The 27,190-nt window shown below is 41.2% G+C and overlaps 1 protein-coding gene across 1 annotated transcript in view; it reads left to right on the forward strand.

Moving 5' to 3' along the window:
* Positions 1-27,190, forward strand: part of LOC149146908 (26S proteasome non-ATPase regulatory subunit 4 homolog) — a 204,437-nt gene that overhangs the window by 75,705 nt on the left and 101,542 nt on the right. Inside the window, exons 4-6 of the mRNA XM_089438178.1 lie at positions 14,191-14,305; positions 14,390-14,599; positions 14,699-15,038. Of these exons, the coding sequence (XP_089294304.1) occupies positions 14,191-14,305; positions 14,390-14,599; positions 14,699-15,038 (665 nt within the window). The remainder of the gene's footprint in view (positions 1-14,190; positions 14,306-14,389; positions 14,600-14,698; positions 15,039-27,190) is intronic.

The raw sequence follows: 27,190 nt of genomic DNA on the forward strand, positions 1-27,190 counted from the left end.
ACGAATTGCAAACCTTTGCAATTCAGGACAATGGCCACCAAAGGCCTCCCACCATTGTGCTGCAAAAAACATAGGAGTGTAATGAGTTAGCTCAACAAAATTACAAATTATATCTAACTTTCAAATTATAAACGATTTAACAAACTTTAAAAAAAAAGTAAAACTATTAAGAATTTGAAAATTGAAATTTTTGTTTACCTGGCTCATCTGCTTCTCTTGCAATCTTTGCTAGGTTCTTCCCAAAGGTACCTGTTGCATTGCTGAAGACATTGGCCTGTCGGTGTATCTCGAGCTGACCAGACTCCAATGGGATCATGCGTTCAATGCAATCAACCAGTCCATCTCTGACCTCCCCCCTCAAAGCTCCCGACTCCTTAGCTTTATAATGATACCCTGGGTTCAAAAAATACCCAGCTGCATGTATAGGGCGATGGAGTTGATTGTTCCATCTTTCATCAATGATTGCCCAAATGGGCCCATACTTTGCCACTCTATCCTTGTATACCGTCTTTATTTGCTCCTTTGCTTGATTCATAGCCTCATAAATGAAGCCCATAGCCAACCTTTCCCCATCCACCAACCGCAACACCTTAACTAGTGGCTCAGCAAGCTTCACAATCTCTGCTGCCTTTCTCCAAAAAGTTTCTTCATGGACTTTCCTTTTCAATTCTTTGCCTTCTGGTTTGTTAGACCAATTGCTTTGATTCCATTCATCACTGGAAAACATCTTTTGCAAGTTTCTATGTTGGGAAAGCATAGATTGCAATGTCAAAAAATGTGTAGCAAATCTAGTGATGGCAGGCCTAATAATATCCTTGCCCCCAGTGTGTTTCCTCATGAGGCTCAAAACCAATGTATGATTGTAGATAAATTTTGTTATGCTTTTGGCATGATCTATAGTGTTTTTGACCCAATCTAATTTTCCAATATCCTCAAGCATGAGGTCTATGCAATGTGCAGCGCATGGGGTCCAAAATATGGTCTTGTGTTTTTCCTCTAACAGTTTACCAGCAAGAACATAGTTAGAGGCATTATCTGTGATGATTTGAACAACATTAGCCACCCCACCTCCTCAACAACCTGATCCAATAGCTGAAACAACAAGTGGCCATCTTTTATCTTATTAGATGCATCAACTGATTTTAAAAACATGGTTCCCTGTGGGCAGAAGACAAGAAAGTTTATGATGGTACGGTTTCTTTGATCAGTCCATCCATCTGACATGATGGTACACCCTGTTCTTGCCCATGAGTCCCTGAACTCTTGCAAATACTCATTAATGGATTGAATTTCTTTCTACAAACGAAACCCCCTTAGCTCATGCATAGTAGGGCCTTTGAAGCCTTTTCCAGCAGCATGTATGGCACCAAACATAGGCTCATAATATGGTGAACGAGCAGCATTAAAGGGGATATCAGCATCATACCACCATCTAGCTATGTAATCACAAGCAGTCTCCCTCAATTCTTTCTTCCAGTGGTCATCTAAAGTGGGCTGCATTTGAGTTTTACTAACTTCAGGACCATGTGCATCTGATGGAGAGGAGGGAGTGAAATAACTTTTGATAGTCACATCACCCTTTTTCAAATTCATTCTACCCTTTCCCTTATCTTGAGCAGAAGCAAAAGAGGGAGGACCATATCGGAAAGGGTTGGATGCCTCAGTTTGAGGGATAGAGGAAGAACCCTCAAAATCATAGTGGGGGTTGGTAGCCATCATTTTTTGTATCTCCCTCTTCCTCCCAATTTCAGCCTGTATGTCTTTTTGCCTAGCCTTATCTTCTTTAAATTTCTCAAAGCTGGCCAACAAATTCTTTCTAATCTCCCCAATTTCTGGTGAGGTACATGGGGTAATTTGGCCTCTAATCCCTGCCAAGTGTTGTTTCAGCCTATTAATGCCCCCAGGACCTTCCTTAATTTTTCTATGGCAAAATTTGCATTGCATTTGACTATCAACCATTTCAACATATGCCCAAGCAGGATCTCTTGCTCTAGGTGCCATTTTTTGACTAGGAAATGAAAGCAAACAATCTGAAAATCACAAAAAAAAAAAGAAACATTGATTCAATGTTCATTTATTTGACAAAAAACACTCTCTAAGCTTTCTAGATATGCACCTAAAATTTACTAAGCAAAAACAGATTTATAGAGGTGGAAAAAAATACCTCCAGGCACAAACTGCCTCCTCAAGCTTGCTCCAAGAATCAGCTCCTCAATGCTGCTCCAAATGGCTGCCCAAGAAGCTCCTCACTCCAGCTACAATGCTTCTCCAAGACTCCTCACTGCTGCTCCAAAACAAGCTCAAGAACTGCTCACTAACTCTCAAAGAAGACTCTCACTCAAATGCATAAGACTGCTGTGAGTGAATGAGAGCACTTGGGTGTGTTAAATAGGGTTTGGGAGGGGGAAATGGACCCCAAAAATCATTTAGCATATTCAAATAGCTGTTTGGGGTCCAAACCAAACATAAAACAGTTAAAAAATACATTAAAAAAGGTTGATTTGTTTGTTGTTTACGCGCCTGGGCCGTTCCTTTGTGACTCGGCCGAGTCATATCGGAAACGGCCGGGTTGGCCGAGTCACTCATGACTCGGCCAACTGGACCGTTTCCTAAGCCGGGTCACTCTCCAACCTTCTAAAACGGATCAAGCCGACCGTTTCAGTTTCGAAACGACCGTTTCTTAAAACAGGGCTGCTAACTGCGCCATCTGCAGTTTTGCCTCCTCCTTTCGTTGTGCAGCGGACTTTTCAGTTTCCGTCGCGGAGATGGCTGGAGCACGCCACTCTGGTGGCCATGACTCACGCATGACGAATATAACATCGTCTGTGGTCAGTATGGCAGTTCATTCCACTTCTTCGCGGGGTCCTTGCGCGCCCTGATGTACACATGATGGAAGTCCGCCTTGAACTCCGTGAAGCTTTGTAGGCTATTGTAGACAGTGGGCGATAACCGCGGCTTGTAGTTAATCCCCATTCTGATGTTCATCTCCATGAACAACCAGAATATCTTACTGTCTCAGATCCTTTGCGCGTCTTTAGTGGCCCACAGCAAAGCGTACTTCGCTGCCTCCGGAAGATCCCGCGCAATTGTGGGGAACTGGCTGTCCTCAGGCAACTCTCAAGCTACGAGCACTATGGACAACAGTAGCCATGCATAGTGGAAGGTATTACCCTGTTCCTATGCCTCGTGGCAATTCTCCGGGAACTCCTTGCATAGGTACTCTGACTAGTTAAACTGGACGCCTTCTGCACAATGCGCGACATGTGCTACCACTGGCGCGGGCACCTCATCCGTACGACACTTCTACATAACCTTGCCAGCCAATATCTGGGTCGCAACTTTGACTGCCTTATTGTTGATACTAGAGATCGCGTACCCTCTCTTCTTCTTCTCTAGCTTGAATTTTGCCTTCATGGCCTCCACGATGGCCAAGTCGTTGCTCTTACCTTCTGAAATATCCGCTGGGTCCTCCCCTTTGCAAGGAAGTCGGGTAATTCTATGAATCAGGTGGTCCGTGATGGGGATGGGCTCCTCTAGCCACAAACACCCATCATGCACTAGGCAGAGTAGTTGCCTGATGACAAAGATAGTTACTGGGGCGCGATGGTAATGCGGCACCTAGAGCAGGTTCAACAACCTTGCTTTCTCTACTCCGCGCAACCACTTGTGCGGCTCCAACTCTATGACTCCCACCGCAGTGTTTTTCTTCGGCTTCATGAGCTGTGCGGTTGCCAAGTGTGGGAACTTCTCGTGGTCCGCGAGATCCCAGTCTTCAAACTTTAGACTCGGCACCCATCCCAAGTGCACTCCTTCAAAAACGATATCGTCAGGTAGCAGTGGAGTCTGCATAGAGATCTTGCTCTCATCTAGGTCCTTGGGCACTCTTGCCTTTCCCTTCCGCGGAGGAACATACGTGGGCAGCGTGGTTAGAGGGTCCGCGGCCTTTGTTTCCACCTCCATGTCTTCGTCGTCCTCCTCTTCAACAAGGATGTGCTCAAGGTCTTCTTCCTCCTCATCAGTTTCTAGATTAATCGCTTTCTCCTTTTCTTCCATGGTCAGTTTAGTTTGCAATAGGTTTCGAGGGGACACGCGCACCGAAAACATGGCCTGCTTATCTTTCTTGGGTCTCGGCGTGCGCGGTGATTTAGGGATTTCCGCGACTATCCCAGCGCTCTCAGGGGCATCTCCTACGGTCATGGCCTGCGCGGCCTCTTCAGCGGTCATCTCTCCGATTTCCCTGGCTTCTTCAGATGCTGCCATCTTGCTTTTCCAGAAATCTCTCAACTGCTTAGATAGGTGCCCAAACAATGCCTTCAACTCTAACAGGTCGGGGTTCAAAAATTTTTGGGCGCACAACAGTTGAATTCTCAAATGGCCAAGTGTTGTTTGCTGGGCAACCCTTTTCAATTTATAGCGCCTTTTGAATTCGAATTCGACCGTTCCCCCCAAATCCGGTCCATTAATGCTCCCTTGGCAACAAATTTTCCCAAATCTAGCCCATACTTCTCCTGGGAAGGCTCGCCATTTGACTTCACCAACTGCATTGGGCATTTTACCAACTGCATCGCGCCACCCTCTGTGATCCGCTTAGTAACATAATGGTCCAATCCAAGGCATCGAACTGATCAACACTCGGCGGTAGTCCCCAAATTTGTCAATGTAATCGTGCACATCCTGTTTTATCACCACATTTTTCTTATCAACAAAGTCCTTCTTTATTCCTTCCTCAAGCTTCTTGACTTCTTCGTCCGCCATGGCACTTTTCTCCCTCAACCGAACTCTTTCATTCATGAGTTCTTGGAGCCTAAGATCACCCTGCTGAATCTCTTCATTAGGTCCCAAGCGTCGTTCTTCAAATTTTTCCAACTGCGCGATCCCGTCTTCCAAGGCTCCACGATCTGTCATATCCATGGGCGTTGCTACGCGCGGACTAGGCATGATAGACTCCATCGGTATTACAGCATTCGCTCCATAGGCCAGCCTAGAAGGCACCTGTCCTGTCAGTTTCTTGCACGTTGTCCTATAAGCCCATAAAACTGCTGGTACGCGTAGGTCCCAATCACTTCGCTGCGCACTACATACCTTGTTCAGTGCTTCGCACACTTCGTTAAATGCTTCCGCATGGATAACCTTTTGCGCTCGTTCTCTCCACACTGTCGTTCCAACTTGAGGGACTGCTCGTGCATGTGGTCCCCCAACACATGCTTATTGACCGTATCTCCCAACGCGAAGTTCTTGCGCATCCGCGCAGGTTGTTTACCATATGCCTGTACCCACCTGGACAGATGCGCACGTGGACCATCCCGTCCATTGTATTTATCTGTCATTTGCACTATAGGTTTCTCGAACCGTGAGCGCAACATTTTTGTACATGCGCGCTAGTCTCCAAAGTTTCCTCTGTGCGTACCCCACCACCTCGCGGGCGTAGCGCAGTACCCAATTCAAGGCCTGGAAACGTTGCTTTTCTGGCACCTCCCTTTCAAACTTATCTAGGAAAGTATCTACCTCACTTAACCCATCATAAGTAGGCAGATCCCTTACTTCTGTCGATACGTAGTGTAGCGATCTTGTCATCATATTACAGTTTAGTGTGGTTACCTCGTGTAACCGGTTCTGCCATCGCTCTATCTCCTCATCAGAATCCGACATACAGGAGCTTTCGCGCTCCCATGAGATCCGTCCGTCCGTGATGGGATTTACCTAGTCTTTCTCTCGCGCAGTTATCTTGTAGATGCAGTCCAAATTGTCGTCACTTTCATAGTCGCACACCGGCTCTGTGTAGCGCGATCCCTCAGCAGGGTCTAAGGGTATAACTATGCGCAGAGACTTCTTCTCAAAAATCATCTTGCGCTTCTTCAGATTAATCACCCCGTTCATGTCAGTGGCCCAATCAATTCCTAAGATTGCTGGGTAGGGATTGTCGGCATCAAGAATCTCTATTACTTCAAAGTCTGCTAGAGCAGCGATCTTCTGTCGATACGCAGCGCAGCGATCTTGTCATCATATTACAGTTTAGTGTGGTTACCTCGTGTAACCGGTTCTGCCATCGCTCTATCTCCTCATCAGAATTCGACATACAGGAGCTTTCGCACTCCCATGAGATCCGTTTATCTGCGGTGGGATTTACCCAGTCTTGCTCTCGTGCAGTTATCTTGTAGATGCAGTCCAAATTGTCGTCGCTTTCATAGTCGCGCACCAGCTCTGTGTAGCGCGATCCCTCAGCAGGGTCTAAGGGTATAACTACGCATAGAGATTTCTTCTCAAAAATCATCTTGCGCTTCTTCAGATTAATCACCCCGTTCATGTCAATGGCCCAATCAATTCCTAAGAGTGCGGGGTAGGGATTGCTGTCATCAACAATCTCTATTACTTCAAAGTCTGCTAGCGCGCTCGCTCCCTCAATATCCACGGTGATTCCTTGCAATCGCCCCATGGGTATTATATTTTGCTGGTTCGCCATTCGCAGCTGAATAGGAGACCATTACAGTGTAGGCCTCCCCATGCGCTCCCATGTCTGCTTCGGCAGAACGTTCACGTCCGATCCTAAATCCAGAATTACTTGGTCCATCTCATATTCTCCAATCTGCGCAGTTAGCCTCATTTCTCTCCCTGTCCTAGTCTTGTGTTTTCCAATCTTCCGGACTACGTACGGTTCTCCTGGCGCAGTCCTAACGCATCTGTTAATGAGTTCCTGCAATCCTTTTACAACCTTACTGTCGTGCAGTAGCTTCATGCATGTTTCCAGGAATGTCGTAAGCATAGATGGGTCCATTTCCAACTCCGGTCTATCTTTGCTTTCTGAAGTGGAGGCATCAGCGAAGCTCTTCTTAGCTTCCATGAAGGTTTCCTTAGTGCGTTCCAAATCAAACTCTGCTTCTTTCGTCGGAGCCTTACGAACCCAAGTACTATCTTCGGGTTGTTTGCCTTTATCATCTCTCGTTGCGATTCCACTTTGGAGCACAATGTTCACATTTGGATCTTCCTTGCGTGGCTCAGACCTCATCATCTGCAAGTTCTGAGTTGGGGGAGGCGTAGCGCTCCCTTGTCACGTATCCTAGCTATCAGCGTAGGACAATCTTCCGTCTCATGATCAAACAAGGTACAATACAGACATGATGGACACGTTGGGTTCGTACAATCACGGGCATAATGTCCTGGCCCTCCGCAATTGTAGCATATCAGCTGTCCGTGACCTCTTCCAGGTCCTCCTCCACCTCGGCCTCATCCACGCCCCTGAAATCTGGTTCGCGCCACTCCTGCGTTCTAGTCTAGGGGCCGCGTTTCGGCCTGAACTCTATAGGTGGGAGTTCTATCCATCATCAGCTCATAGCTTCTACAAGTGCGCTCATTGTGTCCAACCGATCTACAAAAATTACAGAACAATTGTTGCGAATTCTGCGTGTACTTTTGTAACAAATGACAATTGTTCGTAGCATGCTTTCCTCCTATTTGACAAATCGCGCACCACAAGGCAGGTGCTGCGCTAGGTCCTGCTTGCGCTTCCAGCCTTAACGACATCGGTCCCCCTCCCGCGAGGTAATTTGCGAACATAGGGCAGTGGTCCTTATCATGACCCTGACCCTTGCATTTTCTGCACCATACCTCTTTGCGCACTTCTGGTTGCGCTGTCTTGTCCTGTTTCAGACTCTGCATCTCAAGGCACAAATTTGTCAACTGCGCGTGGATCTGCTGAACACCCAAGTGAGGATCCTGCATCGGGGTTTCATGCAGCCTCATCGCGATCTCCAAGGTATCTGCCTGAGTAGTTAACCTCTGTTGCGACAACGCGTTTGTCAAATGCGGCGTTAGCGATGCTACAAACCATTCGCGGTGCTGTCCATCCGTCAAAGTCATATTAGCTTCGCAAATCGTACACTTCATCCTTTAATCTAGCTCCCAAGGAGTTTCGCCTGGTAGCCTTGTGATTTCTTTGAATTCAATGATCGACTACGCTTTGGACTTTGGCCTGCTAAATTCCCTGTTTAGCGCAATTTGGATATTCGCGATTCCCGCATTCGGATTGTCATTAGAATGCTTAATATTCCAGGTCAACGCACGATCTTGCAGAGCGCTGACCAGCGTCGCTTTCTTTATGTTATCATTTGTAACTCACTGTGCTTCCCATACGACTCTTATCACAAAACAAAACTGGTCTGGATCTTCATTTTCTACTCCCTTGAACATAGGCAACTTTATCATGCTTGCCATATTGACTCGCGGTGGTGGCGGAGGTGGTACGGGCGAAGATGGAGGTGAAGGCGGTGAAACTGGTGGCGGTGTGGGTGGGGGTGGTATGCGCGGAATCCTTTGCCTTATCAAATGGATCGCACTTCGTGGTGAGACCTTCGCGAGCTCTTCCTCATCCCCTCGCGAAGGTGAAATCAAAGGTGTCCAACTGATCTACAAAAATTACCGAACCACTGTTGCGAATTCTGCGTGTACTTTTGTAACAAATGACAGTTGTTCGTAGCATGCTTTCCTCCTATTTGACAAATCGCGCACCACAAGGCAGGTGCTGCGCTAGGTCCTGCTTGCGCTTCCAGCCTTAATGACATCGGTCCCCCTCCCGCGAGGTAATTCGCGAACTTAGGGCAATGGTCCTTATCATGACCCTGACCCTGACCCTTGCATTTTATGCACCATACCTCTTCGCGCACTTCTGGTCAGACTGTCTTGTCCTGTTTCAGACTCTGCATCTCAAGGCACAAGTTTTTCAATTGCTCGTGGATCTGTTGAACTCCCAAGTGAGGATCCTGCATCGGGGTTTCATGCAGCCTCATCGTGATCTCCAAGGTATCTGCCTGAGTAGTTAACCTCTGTTGCGACAACGCGTTCCTCAAATGCGGCGTTAGCAATGCTACAAACCATTCGCGGTGCTGTCCATCCGTCAAAGTCATATTAGCTTCGCGAATTGTACACTTCAACCTTTAATCCAGCTCCCAAGGAGTTTTGCCTGGTAGCATTGTGATTTCTTTGAATTCAATGATCGACTACACTTCGGACTTCGGCCTGCTAAATTCCCTGTTTAGCGCAATTTGGATATTCGCGATTCCCGCATTCGGATTGTCTTTAAAATGCTTAATATTCCAGGTCAACACGCGACCCTGCAGAGCGCTGACCAGCGTCGCTTTCTTTATATTATCATTTGTAACTCCCTGTGCTTCCCATACGGCTCTTATCACGAACCAAAATTGGTCTGGATCTTCATTTCCTACTCCCTTGAACACAGGCAACTTTATCGTGCTTGCCATATTGACTCGCGGTGGTGGCGGAGGTGGTACGAGCGAAGATGGAGGTGAAGGCGGTGAAACTGGTGGTAGTGTGGGTGGGGGTGGTATGCGCAGAATCCTTTGCCTTATCAAATGGATCGCACTTCGCGGTGAGACCTTCGCGAGCTCTTCCTCATCCCCTCGCGAAGGTGAAATCAAAGGGCTATTCTCTGGTCCCTTACTTCCTTCATTTCTGTAGGTTTTTCTGCTTCGCGTAGCTCCAGACATCAAGGTAATTGCATAACCCTCTTTTCACACAATAGCATTTTAATCCAAGTATTCAGAGACTTTACGTACTTACCTCGCGGTCCTTTGAGAAAGCGTCACTCCGCTTTGCTATAGCTGGCTGAAGTATCTACCGCGAACTCAGTAATGAATCCTCCTATAATCCGATCGAGCCAGTGATCAACAACGCGCGCGATCTTATCCTCCGATGCTTCCAATCTGCACACCAACTCTGGGGTCCACACAATAGGATTGTCGAGTTTCCACCTTCCTTGGCTATCTGCTAGCTTCGCGATCCACTCGTACAACTCAGTAGGGAAAGATGCGAAAAAGATTTCATGGATCTCTGTGTACAGGTAGCAGTCTAACCACTCTTCTTTTGTCAGTCGTGGGTTCCTGTTCTCCTGCGTTGCGAACTTGTGAATTCTTCTGTCCAACCAACCTTTAATTTCCTTCTTAGTTGGATTCCAATGATACGACATCAGACATCTCTATGCAGATTCCAGTCCCGACAATGGAACCATTTGTTGGCTTGAGGGGGCCTAACCCAGGTTCAGAGTTAATTAGCCAAACAAATCCCTACACTACTGGCCCTTTCGGCAACAGCCCGCAGAGCGCGGACTGAGGTCTCACCCGAAGCAGTATGGGGGGATGCTGGAACCAAGTTTCCACACCCTTGAGATGTCTGAGGGGTTGGTTTAGTCCAATTGTGAATACCTTCGTGCACTATCTTGACCTGCGAGGCCTTCGCGATTTGTTATAATCACCTTTGCGCAGCCCTAACTAGGGGCTGAGGTACTTTCGCGCTGCTAGGGTAGCGTTTTGCACTATTTCCCCAAGTTACACCACATATCTTACTTATCTCCTTATAACTATTAGTTAACTTCGCGTAAACAAATACTTTATCTTATATTCACTTAATCAACACAAGTATATAAGTTCGCGCAACATATAAACAGTGGAATTGCAATTTATACCCAATACATTCAATGCACAAAATAGGAAATAAATACACAGGAATGGTATAAAACTTCTTTTTATTAATGCTTCAATCAGTTACAGACTCAACCTGCCCTGCGCACTCAGCTGCAGGGTCCCACGCACTCAGCTGCGGAATACTAGGCCTCTGCGCACTCAGCTGCAGAGCCTTCTCCTACTCTATGACCCAAAGACTTGACTCAACACTTAGATAAGACTCAATTTTTCATCTGTTGCTTCCATTGATTCTCCCCTTTACACTTAGAGCCTCGCTCTATTTATACAATCCCATGGTCCGCTAACCATGGGTAGATATCTAAAGCCGACATTACATTACAACAATGAGGGCGGTCAACCCTATGACTCATTTACAATCTTCGTGCTCTGCGCCCACAAAACGTGGAGTCATTACATCGGATTTGGTCAAAATCTGGGCTTTAAGCCCCAAAACTTGCCTTGGGGGATCCCGCGCCCAACAGAGATGCTTAATCATGCAGGAAAGTCAAATACAAATTTTAGGCTTTGATTATTTGAAGGACTTGTATGACATTGACGCTGATTTGAAAGAAGATTTTGCGGCGTGCAAAAATCCGGTCAATAGGGACAGTAGTCCATGGAAAGAGTTTATGTTGCAGGATGGGCTATTGTTCAAGAACAATCAACTATGTATTCTCAATTGCTCAATGAGGGAAAACTTGGTCCAAGAACAGCATAATGGCGAGTTGGCTGGACACTTTGGTGTTGAGAAAACACTTGGGCAGCTGAGTCACTTCTATTTTTGGCCTAAGACGAAGGCAGATGTACAAAGGTACCTGAGTAAGTGGGTATGTCAACATGCGAAACGGAGAAGTCAGAATGCTGGATTATACATGCCATTAGCCATTCCCAACAGATCTTGGGATTCAGTGAGTATGGATTGTGTTCTGGGTTTCCCGAGAACTCACCAAGGTAATGATTCAATCCTTGTAGTTGTGGATAGATTTACTACGATGGCTCACTTCATTCTGTGTTTCAAAACTAGTGATGCTACCCATGTGGCTAATTTGTTTTTTGATGAAATTGTTCTGTTGCATGGTTTGCCAAAAATTATAATCTCTGACAGGGACACAAGATTCACTGAACATTCCTGGAGGACCTTGGCACAAAGCTAAATTTTAGCTCAGCCTATCATCCACAGTCTGACGGGCAAACAGAGGTTGTAAATAGGAGTTGGGTAATTTGTTGAGGAGTTTAGTAGATGATCGACCGAAGCAATGGGATCATGTGCTAGCCCAGGTTGAGTTTGCTTATAATGACTCACCAAATAGGAGCACATGAAAGAGTCCATTTCAGATCTTGTACGACATGCATCCAAGTGGAATTTGTGAGCTAAGAGACTTGGGAAAGCTTGAGCATAGAAGTGCTGATGGAGAGGATTTTGCAACAGCCATGAGTGAGCTTCAAGAGCAAGTAAAAACAAATATTACAAGATACAATCTACAACTACAAGCAACGAGAAAATTTACACAGGAAAGGGTTAAACGTTGAAGTGGGAGATGTGGCCCTAGCTCACCTAAGAATAGATAGGTTTCCAAGGGGAGAATATAACAAATTGAAAATGAAGAAGATAGCACCTTGTAAGATCCTCTGCAAGTTTTCAGCGAATGCGTATGAGTTGGAGTTACCTCTAGGAATTGGCATTTCACCCATTTTTAATGTAGAAGATTTGTATCTCTACACAGTTGGTGATGCGGATCAAGCTTTTGGGAATCTTAATTAGGATGAAGGGAAGGAACAACAATGGTTGAAGCAAATGCCTGTGGCAAAGAGTTTAGAGGCTGAACATATTTTGGATACACGTGTTGCCAAGAAGACCAGAAGGAAAGAATACTTGGAATATCTTGTGAAGTGGAAAGACCGTCCGATGGAGGATTCTACTTGGATGGATGAAGCAACACTACAAAAAGCAGGTCATTCTATAGAAGATCTTATGAGCAGGAGCTCATAAATTTTTTCTTTCTTGGGGAGTCTGATGCAGGTGCATTAGGCTGAGCACATAAAAAATGATAAGTTATTAAAGTCAGACCAAGAGCCTAACAATGTGATGGATTGGTCACATGCCAAGGCTAGAACATTTTAAAGTTTATTTGTGAATTTTTTTTGATATTTAGTTAATATTAGTTAGGAATATCTAGTTAAAAGAAATGATTTTATAACTAGTAGGTAGTTAGGGCTAAGGGAAATTGGTTCACATCCATGAACTCATTTCTTGGACAGTTGCTTTTAGTTTTTGAGAGAGGAGGAACATTTTGGGGGCTGGAAGTTTTTGGGGTGGGAGAGAGGTATGCTGTTTTTTTTTTCTTTGTGTGAGATTGAAGTTAACTGAACAACATTTCTTAGACCAGTGGTTTTTTTTTATCAGCAAATCGAATTTGTAAGTGTGTGAGACAGTTATTTGCATATGCGCTTGTGAGGTTTGTGAACCATAATATTAATATCTGGAGATTGAAATTGATTTGGTCTTTAAATTGCTATGTTGAATGAGGAATTCATGCACTGTATTTTCTTTGTTATTTACATTTAAATGAGAACCTGGAGAATCACATTTCAGTTAATCTTCTAATCCAATGCTTTTGCATCCAAGATTGTGTATTGGAAAGAGTCATTTACATTACAGATTCAAGAATATAGAGCACTCTGTATCAAGCCAACAAAAGAAAGAAAATTCGTAAGGGAAAACTGTCATCAAATTTGCGGGTCAATTTCTGATCAAAGGAAGACGAAATTCGAAATTCTGGCATCTGGGTTTTGTGCAGAGCAGGGTCTATTTGGTAACTAGCGAGCGATTTTCCAAAAAGATCTTTGGTTGGGGAGTTACGAAGGGATCTCCAAATTGTGTTTTTACAGACTCTGGCTGGGAAAAACGACTTGTTGCTCCCTTGCACCAACGCCTGTGTTTGCAGAAGTTGGAACTGGAAAAACGATTTGCTGTTCCCTTGCAGCAACACTTGTGTTTGCAGACATTGAAACTGGGGAAAAACGATTTTCTGTTCCCTTGTACCAGCAACGTGGTTTGCTGAGATAGCAACAATTTGCTGTTCCCTTTTACCAGCGCTGTGGTTTGCTGAGATAGCAGCCATCATATATATATATATATATATATATATATTATATCATGCATTAATATGTTTATTCCAATGAAAAAAGTTGCATTATTCAAGCAGAACATCAAAATACATTCTTCTATTCGAATGAAAGAAGTTGCATTATTCAAGCAGATTGACAAAATACATTCTTCATGTGAAGCACGATACATATAACCCTGATCCCTGGTGACAGAGTTTTTCTCTAAATATTGTCTACAATTTCCATATGCTCTATACTGTCATCATGTTTCCTCAAAAACTATACTTATGACTTCCAAAATATAGCATATACAAGTTCTGATAGCACCTATTACGATCCTGTTACAACAGTCCCCTACTAAAATATTACATCACAAATCTTAAATTCTTTAGAGAGAACCTTACATAGTTGTCCAATTAAACCTATAAAGACATTTATTATGTACCGTATTAAGTTAATATTATTATATATTATATTGGTAACTATTAGTCCTCATTTTTTCGGTTCTTTTATGCTCTTCAATGCTAACCTGCTGGCTAACTGTTTTCTGGTGCATTCAGCTTGGTTTTGTTCCATAATAAAGTTGTTTATTTCCTTTACTCTTACCATGTAGGTTTGGAAGTTGGTGGAGAAGTGAATTTAACATCTAGTGTTCAGATTGCACAGTTGGCTCTTAAACATCGTCAGAACAAAAAACAGCAGCAGCGTATCATAGTGTTTACTGGAAGGTTCTTGCAATGAACATTTACTATTTTATTTTTCTTTAACAAGTATTTTTTAAAAGTTTCTCAACATTTCCTTGTTTATTTCAGTCCCGTCAAATCTGATAAAAAGATTCTTGAGGTGATTGGTAAGAAGTTGAAGAAAAATAATGTAGCGCTTGATATTGTGGACTTTGGAGAGGATGATGATGGGAAATCGGAGAAGCTGGATGCCCTTCTGGCATCTGTGAATAGTAATGAGAACAGTCATATTGTTCATGTGCCTGCGGGACCCAATGTTCTCACGGATGTCCTTATCAGGTAAACAATATTTGTGTATATACTTTGCAGTGGAAGTCTATAATGTTACTCATTCACTGTCATACCATTCAAGTCATAACTTGAAGTCCTCTGTTGTAGCTCTGCTATCTTTACAGGAGATGGAGAAGCTGGAAGTGGATTTGCAGCTGCAGCCGCAGCTTCTGCAGCCGTTGCAGCAGCAGCTGCAGCCGGAGGTGCAGGAAACTTTGATTTTGATGTTGATCCTAATTTGGACCCAGAATTGGCTCTTGCTCTCCGTGTTTCAATGGAGGAAGAACGAGCAAGACAAGAAGCTGCCGCTCGAAGGGCTGCAGAGGAAACAACTGCTAAAGCTGCAAATGAGGGACATGAGCAGGGTGCAAGTTCCCATGACGTGACAATGACAGAAATGACCACTGGCACAAAGGTTGAAACAGCAGAAAGAGGACCTGAGCCAATGGTATTCATTTTTTTGATACGAGTTTTTTGGATTAGAAGTTGAATTCAGATCGATTGCAGCTTGGTATTGAGGGTCTGTTTCAAATAAGTTTACATTTTTGAGAACTATCATTAAGAATAAGTCTTACGAGAGTAACTCTATCCAAGTAAAAGTATAGCTCTGTATGTAATTGAATGGTACTATTGCATCTTATGGTTGTGGTAAAGCAATTGTTTTCACTGTTTAGTTCTGCCAATATAAGAGCCTGATCTAAATCCTTTTGAGGGTTCAGTAACCAGTTTGTGTTTTACTTTTGATTTTTCTGCCTACTTGTATGATTGCTATTATTTATTTTCCATGGAAAAAATTGTAGCATTATATTATAAGAAGAAAGGAAGTTACATTTTCCTAGTGCCTGCAGGCACATAAACAGTGAAGAAGGCCCATCATAACTGTCATCACTGCGCTGTCTACTGTCAAAGAGCATATAACTTCATGACATCAAAAACTAAATGCCTAACAAGAGGCTCTGTAGAAGTCCATAAGTTCAAAAAAACCTTAGAACCATTAAGAGGAAACTGTCTATTACATCTGGAATATAACCCAGACCATCACGTGCAAACACAGAGTGCCTATAATCAGAAATCACATCAGAAAACAAGGAAATAAGGACTAGATGAGGAAAGGTCTGGGATGTTGAGGATGATCCCTCCATTTTGCACCAGCACCAGGACTTCTTCAGGAGCTTCAATTCCTTGCTTTGAAAGCCTGCCCACCTGCATGTTGTGCTCTCTGTAAACATGGGTGAAAATAAAATAGAGAACCTGCTCATTGGCAGATTGATTTGATCATGAACTGGCTGTAGGAATAAGTTATGTATCTCTGATTGTCCTTTTTCCCAAGCTATTGCTGGCTTAGAACCCCAGAAACCTGGAGACTTTCTAGCCCCTTATCCAAAAGAACTCTGAGTAGAGGAGGTGAGCCCCTTCTGAGGCTAAGTTTGAAAGAGGGACTGACAGTATCTGACATAAACAGAACATGTTGTGTTTTGTAGCTTGGAAGGTATTTCTAGTCTTGTGCCTTGACTAGAAGAACCTTGATTTGCCTATTTAGGAGCTTGCATGAGACATGCAAAGTGTGCAAGTGAGTTGCATGCATGCGGATGTGTTGCATGTGACATGCATGAGATGTGCATGTAAACCAAGCTAAATTTATGACTTGTACGCGAGTTAAAGTAGAGAAATCTAAAGATAGGATAGTTAACTAAAGTAAAGTTACTTATCTTCAGTTAACTTGATGAGCTGATATTGGCCATCAATCTTAGCTTATGAAAGCTGTAAATTGAGCCTAAGTGTTGAGGCTAAGACACAACAGCGACACAAGATTGAGAAAAGCTTCTTAGTGAGCGTGTGGTGGGTCCGAGAGTGTGCATTGAGGCTGGTGATCAGTTTTATATTTTCTTAGTTGGACCATTATCCCAAGATGGGAGCCCAAGTAAGTGTTGAATGGTATTTTCATTGATGCCAACTTTGGTCTATGAACGCTCTTAATCTTCGTCTATGGATTACATTGATGTAAGCTCCAATAATCAAGATGTCCTAGATGCTCCACACTTGCTGAAGAAAATGGATATAAAGGACAATGAATTTGATCGCAAGATCATCTTCATTTAATTCTCCTTATTGTGCCGATTCCAATGGTAGGTGCCACATCATGTGGGTCCTCTTGGTTGATGAGATATGGTTATTTGAAGTTGAAACTCCCAAGTCATGGTCAAAGAACCCAAAAGTATTTGAAAATGGCAGCTTAATGTTTGGTCAATTAATGGCTCTTATTCTCAAAAATTGATTAAAATTTGTTGGTCTTATCAAGAATTACCCTAGTCAATTTCAAAGGAGGATTTTGTAAAGAGTTTAATAATTAATTAAATTTGGAGATCAAGTTGGCCTCCAAAAAGAATTAAAAATTGGCTTCAAATTTTTGAATTTAAAAATTCAAATTTCACAGGTCGGTTCCCTCCTATTGTCAAGTCCGCTTGTCCCATTTTAGATGTGTGTCCTCGGCCTCTACATACACACAACTTGTCTATCCTCCAAGAGCAACAAAGTACTTACATCTTTTGCAAGGATTATCTGCGGCCTGGATTAGTCACGCCTATCTGAAGTAGGTCAATGTTTTGAATAAATTTTGGCCTTGGTTTTTGTTTCTTTGGTTAAGGGCTTCACACAAGTATTTTTGTGGATCAGTTTGATCTTTTTGAGGCCATTCGACCTTTTTTGAGGTAGATCTAAGTGCGTTCTTCAAGGATTCTGTGTGGGTATACTTGCACATCTTGAAGCTACACTTCCGCAACTGAGCTGCAGGTCTCGAGGCCTTATTTCAACCTGAACATGTGGCAAATTCTGAGGTTTTTATGGCTTATCTGAGGCAGGGCAAATCCGAGCTCAAATTAATGAGGTTCTCAGGCAGTTCTGTGTGGGTTCAACTTGCAGACTTGAGGTCTATAGTAGACTAAATTTTGCACTCTCTAAGGGACCATTTTCTAAGGATCGAACGACCATTTTGAGGCCTATTGCAGTGCTTTTTCAGGGCCTACATTAAGGCACTTCAGAATAGAACTTGGGAGGCCTTGTATTTACTATTGAGAGTCGAGACAGGTGAAGTTTTCCAGAGGTGACATGGAATTTCATTTTAATAATAATATTATAGTATCATAAAGATAATAATAATAATATTAAATATATATTGATGATTAAATTAAAAATTAAACAATTGAGATTGATTAAGGATAAATTAAGTGATTTTCCATCATATATATATGTGTTAATTTTAGGTATGTTCTACGCTGATAGCAAATTGACTTCAATTTTCCATATTAGCTCAATATCAATTCCAGATTAGCAATCACATTTAGCATGATAGTAAAATGCAGATAGCACATAAACATAAATCGCAGAAGACAAGCCAAGACAAGAGGACACAAGATGTGGCGCCAGCCAGGGACAAACCCCAATGTGGGGAAACCCTTGATCAATTCTTCTTATATGTTTTTCAATAGTGCAGGAGAGAGAGAAAGAGAGAGAGATAGTACATATACATCAGAATTCAACATTTTGACTTATCTAAATAAGAGCAAATATCTTCTCTAAGAAGATGGCACATCAGGCAGCTGATCTGAACACAGGTGATTCCATCACCTTGCTGTACCTATCACTGTGCTGCACCATGCTGCACCATCACTGAGCTGTACCTCATCATGCTGTACCCAACATGCTGCTCTTCATCGTCGTGCTGCACTATTCATCATGCTGCACTGTGCATTACTGTGCTGCACCACTGTCACTGTACACTATGCTGCACCATTCACTGTTGTATCCATCATTGTGCACTATGCTGCACCATTCACTGCTGCTACTCTTTTGCATTGATTTCTGTGCTTTGCTGCTGTAGCTTCCTATCACTGGTTAGGGCACATAACACAATGTGATAGCCCTCCAAAACTGCTACAATTCACTGCGGCTCCCTTTCCCAACTAGGCTGCTTGACCTTGCTGTCCTTCTAGGCATCAGTATACATTTTGTTGGCCTTGGAACCTCCACAAGCCACCCAACAACACAGTCATGTTCCAACAATACAAACCAGCCTTCTAACAAAGGTAACCACCACCGTTTGGGTTGCAGTCTCCTTTACATGTCTGCGACTAGGAGAGAGCATCTCACTAGCCCTCTCGTCTCTCAGAAACAGTCTCCAGAACTTGCTGTTGTAGCTTCCTATCTCTGCAGCCCAAACAAAGACAAAATACACACATAAAATATGCACAAAATCCCTCTTACATTTCCTCTGATCTGCGGCATGGTCTGCAAGGCAATTCGTCTCAAATCTGCCCAAGAATCTTCCTCGCTGACTGCCTTAGAGCTGCAGCCCAATCTAAGAGAGCCCCTCCCTTGCTATGCTGCTACCTAAGGGCATATGCCAACCCTTGACTGCCCTATGCAAGCCCAACTGTGGTGCTATGGCCTGCGGCCTAGCACAACAGCAATTGGTAGATTTCAGTCCCTTAAAACATGCCCAAAGAATTGTAAAAAACAACAGCATTTAGCCCTCAAGAACTCGACCTAACAGCTAGCACCCTCGGCCTCCATGACATCAACTCGGACCCTTGTTTTGACCCTAAAACAACCCTTTATCTCCTTGTTGACCACTACGTGTCAACTACCCGTAGCAGTACACCCCCTTTTTTTTCACAAAAGGGATAGCGCTTAATCGACATGTTCGTGCCATTCGACAGTCATCGTCGACTTGATCATATTATGTTGTAAATCCAGTCTGCATGTGTGAATAGTAAATAATCTTAGCAGACATGAGTCATGTATGTAAATTGCCTAGGTGGACCTAATTTCCTAGTGATAATCTACGTTCTGGAAGGTTTTTTGTCTCACCGATCTATGATCGGCAGAGTTTTCCTTCAGCTTAACCCCAAAGCCGGAATGGATTTTGTCATTAGAATCTTAGGAGAATCCTAGTTTGTTAATCTGCTAGATTATAGTTGGGTCGCAGAACTAGGTGGTTTATGAGGGTCTATGTCAAATGGGTTCTCCCCCTTGAGATGTAAAGTTGTAAAAGTCATGATGTAAAGTGTCTTGAGGGTTAGAAAATGTTTTAATCCCCTCATAAGTCCTAAGTCCTAGGTCCTAGGTGATTTTTCCAAAGGCTAAGTTCGAGGATCGATTTAAAAATAAATTAAAAATAAAAAAAATAAAAAAAAATAAAAAAATAAAAAAATAAAAAAATAAAAAAACTGAAAAATAAAAATAAAAAAAAGTTTATAAAATAAATTTACAAAAAATAAAAAATAATTTATAAAATAAATTAAAAAAAAAAAAAAAATAAATAAATAAATAAAAATTCAAATAAAAATTAAAAAAATAATAAAATAAAGTAAAAACCTAAAAATAATAAAATAATAATATTTTTGAGTAAATAAATGCAGAATTTCAATTTTTAATGCATTAAAAAATTCGACGGATGAGATTAAGAGATGTTTTGATCCTCATCAACGATCGAGATCATTTTGACGTGGATCACTCGAACTAGCCGTTGGGAATTTTTCCTTTAAATAGGGTGCTAGGGGTCATTTGAGAGCGGATTCGATCTGAGAGTCTGGTGCTAAAGAAAGCTCTCGTGTAGTCAGTTTTTTTGTGCAATAAAGAAAGACTTTGGGGTTTAAAAATCTTGCTGGTGTTACTCTTCTGGAAATGCTGTAAGATTGTTTTATTTTTCTGCATAATTTTATTTTCAGCCATTGATGGTAGCTTAATGAAGATTGATCTAGGCACAGGTATCTTGTCTCATCTTGGGGGTTTGAATGATAGTTTAGTTTCTGAAATATAGTGGCAGGTATCTCCGTTTGATCGGGTTTCACTATTGTTTTCTCCTTCTATGTTGATGGTTGATTTTAAGTTGTGCAGGAAATCTTTTTTTTTTTTTCAGATTACCGGGCGTTAGGGGAAGTTCTCGGCTGAACCAGCCAACTCCCGGGTTGTGTTTTCTGAAAGAGCCTAGCCAGTTCTTGATCCCGGGCTTATCATTTGAAATTTTCTTTATTAATGCATGCAGGGCTTTCTGAAGCACCTCACATTACGTTTGAAATTCTGAAAATATAACTGTGGATTATTGACAAATCTGGCTGCTAAAGAGCCTTAGATCTGTATATACTGTAAATGTTGTTTAGCTGATCTAGGGTTTTAATTTTGTTTTATGCACATATTATTTTTTGCTGATTTTTCATTCCAGGTTGCAGGGTTTCTGAAGATTTTCGAGGGTATATCAGCGCTGTCTGCTGCTCAGGGTTTTCAAATTTTATCTAAAAAGGAATCTGCAGGGATTTCATCGCCATCCTTCACGCAGCCATTGCCACGCCGTGCCTGTGTTGTCCTTCAACGTGTTTCCATCTCTCATCACAGTTAACTACACCCATCAAATCCGCAGTCTACATTCACGAGTTCTCTATTCTGTCTGCATTCTCACGCATAATTTTCTGCAAGCCAACAAAGCAAAAAGGAAGAACGTGGCCCTTTGCTGCCGTCAAATTTTTCTCCATTCACCTGCAAATCCTCTGTGTATCTACCTTTAGCCTGCGGCAAGGTATTTTTTCTCCTGCGTGGATCAAGTCCTCTGCCCACCACCTGCAAACCTACGTGGGTCTCTTATCTTTTACGCTGCCATTACATTTCCTTGTCCACGTGATCCAATCTGCAACTGTCATAGCAAATTGTAAAGATTCGAACCAGACCTGCGTGCTAAGTCCTCGTCCAACCTGCATTCACACATTTCTGCCATCGAAAAAGCTTCCGTCGACAAACATCATGAGTCTGATCGATGCAGAAATTATCGTGGTTTTACATGGTTGTTGGAAGTTTCAAAACTGCAAACGATATCCATCTGCCGTCAATCGATCTGCAAGCACTTTTTAAGAATCTCGCCTTTTTTATTTTACACGGACCAGGGATCACGTTGGACGAAATCTGTATGGTGAGCCGAGTTTATTTGCCTGCGTACTATAATTTCAGTATTGCATAGGTTGATTTTTTCTTAGATCTAGGTTTTAGTTTAGTTTACCTATGTCATCGTATTTTTTTTGGTTAGGGATTTGCGTACGTCTGTTTTCTTAGTTTTAGGTTTATAAAAATAATAAAACAAAAAGTTCGATTTTCATTTTTTTTATTTATTTGTGTTAGATTTAAAATTTTATTTAGGCTTTTCATGCATTAGATTAATTTTGTTTTAGTTTTAAATTTATTTAAATATAAAAAATAAAAAATATCGTTAGATATTAGTTTTTGTTTAAATAGTTTTAGATTAAATATCATTTCGTTGTTTCATTTTGAGCTTTAAAAAAATTATTAAAATTTATAAAAATTTTAAAACTTCAAAAAAAAATCATAAAAAAATATAAAAAAGGCAAAAAAAAGATTTTCTTTTCTTGTGGTTTAGATTTTAATATTTAGGTTCCTTTTTTTTAAATTTAAAGTTTCACTTAGCCTTTAATTTTTATTTGAAAAATATAAAAAAAAAAGTTTGGAAATTTTTTGCCAATTTCAGTCTTGGCTTGGGAATTTCTTAGGTTTCATCTTTTATGCTGAGTCTAAAATTTTGACGTGGGAATTAGTGTTTAATATGATTCAATGTTAACTGCATGAATGTGATCTATGGTTAATATTTTACGTGATTGTTCAAAGCCATTTATCTTTCGAAATTTCAATTGCTGGAGTATCACTTAAGCTTTTTCTCGCATTTGATAAAAATTAATTTTTGTTTGAGTTATTTGATGATAAATGATTGCTCTACATGGTTTACATTTCTGCAACATTTAGTAAGTAATCATTTAAACGTTAACTCCATAAAGCATTGGTTTGTTAATTTAATAAAATCTATTTAGTGCTGGTTTCCTTTCATGTCTCCCAACCCAACTGGTTCACAGTTGGTCATCCATTTTCCTAGAGGGTCTACCCCCCTTCGCCGCGGGAGACGGGCTTAAACGGAGAGGCTGGGGATTAGAGTGACAACCCCCGGTCTGAGCGTTGTCGTGACAATCTATGCGACAACATTTTTTGGCGCCGTTGCCGGGGACAGAGTTTTTCTGTCCTTTACGTTTCAACGACATTCATATTCTCATTTATCTCACGTTTGAGCTGGCAGATTCAACATTTTTTGGCATCATTTAAATCTCTTTCATCACTTTATCTTTCGTCATATCAACAACTTCTCTTTTTTTTGTTTCTTGTTTGGGTGGCGACTCCATTTCTTTTCATTTATTTTCCCAGACAAGAAGCCTCTCTCATATCAGCTTGTTGGTTACTTTTTGGATCCTAGAATTTGACTCATTGTTCAAGTGGCGACTCCACTTCTTTCATTTATTAATTTTCTTGAGCAGAGATCTCTTTCTATCATGCATTTGATCCCTAATTATTCACCATGAATTATTCGTTTAAACCATGTCATTTTATTGGTGTTCGCCATGATATTCCGGAGGTGGCCATTTCTAAATTACCTGTGTTCTCGGGTGGTGATTCAGTCGCTGTTAAAAAGCATCTAGGCTGGTTTACTCGTATAATGATCATGTATTGTAGATCTCCTCAGTATAATCATGAAGATATCAAAATGCGTCTATTTGTCCTTTCTTTAGAAGATGATGCTTTGAATTGGTTTAATAGTTGTCTTGAAGATTCCTTCACTTCTTTGCAAGACATTGTCGATGCTTTTAAAGATAGATATGGTGATCTAGATAGCTCGCCTTGTGCCCCTAAAATTGTGCAATAGAATGAAAGTAATCTTATAAAAGGTTCAGCTGTCGATGAAAGATTTCAAGACAATGCTTCATATCAGAATTTGCCATCCACTTGTACCATTGCAGATCATAGTGGAAAAGTAGGAGCAAATTGTAAAAACAGTGTTGACAATGAAAAGGAAGATCATAAGCAAATTATACATGAACTAATGCTGCTGGTAAAAAATATGGAGATCAATCAAACTAATTACGCCAATGATGTGAGAATTTTATGCACCCACCTAGAAAAGCGTAATAGGGAGATAGAGATCATGCAAAATCAGCATACTAAGGAAATTGAGGCCATGAAGGCTTATCATGACACAGAGATTAGTTTTATGCAAAGCAAGTTATCAGGCTTAGAGGAAAATATGACGACCATGCAAGCAAATCATAAGGAAGAGATAAACTCTATGCAGCATTGCTTAAGGATAAAGGAAAAAGACGATAAAGCAATAAAAGATATGGAGGCTAATCAGATATGTCTTCAGAAAAAGTTATTGACCATGGAGGAAGATCATGCCAGGGAAATCAATGCTATGAAAGTTGAACACTCTAGCCAGATAAATGCCATTACAACACAGGTACATAAATTTCAACTGCAGATTAAGGATGAAAGAAACCAGGAAACATCAATAGATCAGGAGCCTTCTCATTTGCTGCAACAAGCTCCATATTATTATGAGGAGGTCATTGGTTCGATTGAAAGGTGGTTAATTGAAGGTGATCCAGATAAAATAAAAAACGATAAATATCAGATGCAGGATAAAGAAAGACATGTCACGCATATCTTACATACTTCATCTGATAGCTTTGAAGCAAAAAGTTCTATGTCATCAGTGATACAGCCTGCCAGGAAGAAAAAGTGCAAAAGAAAGAGAATGAGAAGAAGATTTGATGCATCAGACGGCCGCGAGCAACTTGATTTTTGGATAGGGAAAAGTCCTACCATATGCAGAATTGGACATGGTACATCCGACAAGCAGCCGACAGATTTGCCTGAAAACAGGCAAATGCTCAGTATACACTATATTGAACACATCTGATGCCATGAGGCATCCCCTGTATTTCTAACCTTACTCCTTGTTTTTTCAGCATTTTTATTTCTGTTTTAGGATTAGATTTACTTTTCATGTTACTAGATAGTTAATAAATGAAGAGCTTATATCTTTTATATGCTCAAATGTTATATGATGATGTTTGAATGGACGCTACTTATTTCTGCTGTGTGTTGCGTGGATGCAGATTCTGGATTCTCACATTCCTACAGTGCAACAACGTGTCCCCAAGTAGAGCCAGATGTTGACCACTACTTGTCAACTACCCGTAGCAGTACACCCCCTTTTTTTTTCACAAAAGGGATAGCGCTTCATCGACATGTTCGTGCCATTTGACAGTCATCGTCGACTTGATCATATTATGTTGTAAACCCAGTCTGCATGTGTGAATTGTAAATAATTTTAGCAGACATGAATCATGTATGTAAATTGCCTAGGTGGACCTAATTTCCTAGTGATAATCTACGTTCCGGAAGGTTTTTTGTCTCACCGATCTATGATCGGCAGAGTTTTCCTTCAGCCTAGCCCCAAAGCTGGAATGGATTTTGTCATTAAAATCTTAAGAGAATACTAGTGTGTTAATCTGCTAGATTATAGTTGTGTCGCAGAACTAGGTGGTTTATGAGGGTCTATGTCAAATGGGTTCTCCCCCTTGAGATGTAAAGTTGTAAAAGTCATGATGTAAAGTGTCTTGAGGGTTAGAAAATGTTTTAATCCCCTCATAAGTCCTAAGTCCTAGGTCCTAGGTGATTTTTCCAAAGTCTAAGTTCGAGGATCCATTTAAAAATAAATTAAAATTAAAAAAAATAAAAATAAAAAAAAACTGAAAAAAAAAAAAAAAAAAATAAATAAAAAAATAATTTATAAAATAAATTAAAAAAAATAAAAAAAAATAAAAAAAAATTCAATTTTTTTTTTTTAAATAATAAAATAAAGTAAAAACCTAAAAATAATAAAATAATAATATTTTTGAGTAAATAAATGCAGAATTTCAATTTTTAATGCATTAAAAAATTCGACGGATGAGATTAAGAGATGTCTTGATCCTCATCGACGGTCGAGATCATTTTGACGTGGATCACACGAACTAGCCGTTGGGAATTTTTCCTTTAAATAGGGTGCTAGGGGTCATTTGAGAGCGGATTTGATCTGAGAGTCTGGTGCTAAAGAAAGCTCTCTTGTTGTCAGTTTTTTTGTGCAATAAAGAAAGACTTTGGGGTTTAAAAATATTGCTGGTGTTACTCTTCTGGAAATGCTGTAAGATTGTTTTATTTTTCTGCATAATTTTATTTTCAGCCATTGATGGTAGCTTAATGAAGATTGATCTAGGCACAGGTATCTTGTCTGATCTTTGGGGTTTGAATGATAGTTTAGTTTCTGAAATATAGTGGCAGGTATCTCCATTTGATCGGGGTTTCACTATTGTTTTCTCCTTCTCCTTCTATGTTGATGGTTGATTTTAAGCTGTGCAGGAAATCCTTTTTTTCAGATTACCGGGCGTTAGGGGAAGTTCTCGGCTGAACCAGCCAACTCCCGGGTTATGTTTTCTGAAAGAGCCCAGCCAGTTCTTGATCCCGGGCTTATCATTTGAAATTTTCTTTATTAATGCATGCAGGGTTTTCTGAAGCACCTCACATTAAGTTTGAAATTCTGAAAATATAACTGTGGATTATTGACAAATCTGGCTGCTAAAGAGCCTTAGATCTATAAATACTGTAAATGTTGTTTAGCTGATCTAGGGTTTTAATTTTGTTTTATGCACATATTATTTTTGGGTGATTTTTAATTCCAGGTTGCAGGGTTTCTGAAGATTTCCGAGGGTATATCAGCGTTGTCTGCTGCTCAGGGTTTTCAAATTTTATCTGAAAAGGAATCTGCAGGGATTTCATCGCGACCCTTCACGCAGCCATTGCCACGTCGTGCCTGTGTTGTCCTTCAACGTGTTTCCATCTCTCATCACAGTTATCTACACCCATCAAATCCGCAATCTACATTCACGAGTTGTCTATTTTGTCTGCATTCTCACGCATAATCTCTGCAAGCCAACAAAGCAAAAAGGAAGAACTTGGCCCTTTGCCGCCGTCGAGTTTTTGTCCATTCACCTTCAATCCCCTGCGTATCTACCTTCAGCCTGCGGCAAGGTATTTTTTCTCCTACGTGGATCAAGTCCTCTGCCGACCACCTGCAAACCTACGTGGGCCTCTTCTCTTTTATGCTGCCATTACATTTCCTTGTCCACGTGATCCAATCTGCAGCTGTCATATCAAATTGCAAAGATTCGAACCAGACCTGCGTGCTAAGTCCTCGTCCAACCTGCATTCACACATTTTTGCCATCGAAAAAGCTTCCGTCTACAAACATCATGAGTCTGATTGACGCAGAAATTATGGTGGTTTTACATGGTTGTTGGAAGCTACAAAACCGCAAACGATATCCATCCGCCGTCGATTGATCTGCAAGCACTTTGTAAGAATCTCGCCTTTTTTTATTTTACACGGACCAGGGATCACATTGGACGAAATCTGTATGGTAAGCCGAGTTTATTTGCCTGCGTACTATAATTTCCGTATTGCATAGGTTGATTTTTTCTTAGATCTAGGTTTTAGTTTAGTTTACCTATGTTGTCGTATTTTTTTTTGGTCAGGGATTTGCGTAGGTCTGTTTTCTTAGTTTTAGGTTTATAAAAAATAATAAAACAAAAAGTTCGATTTTCATTTTTTTAATTTATTTGTGTTAGATAAAAAATTTTATTTAGGCTTTTCATGCATTACATTAATTTTGTTTTAGTT

This window comes from Pinus tabuliformis, chromosome 9, assembly GCF_031772625.1.
Source record: "Pinus tabuliformis cultivar Carrire ecotype Pingquan chromosome 9, CPIR1, whole genome shotgun sequence".
NCBI classification, from domain to species: Eukaryota; Viridiplantae; Streptophyta; class Pinopsida; order Pinales; family Pinaceae; genus Pinus; species Pinus tabuliformis.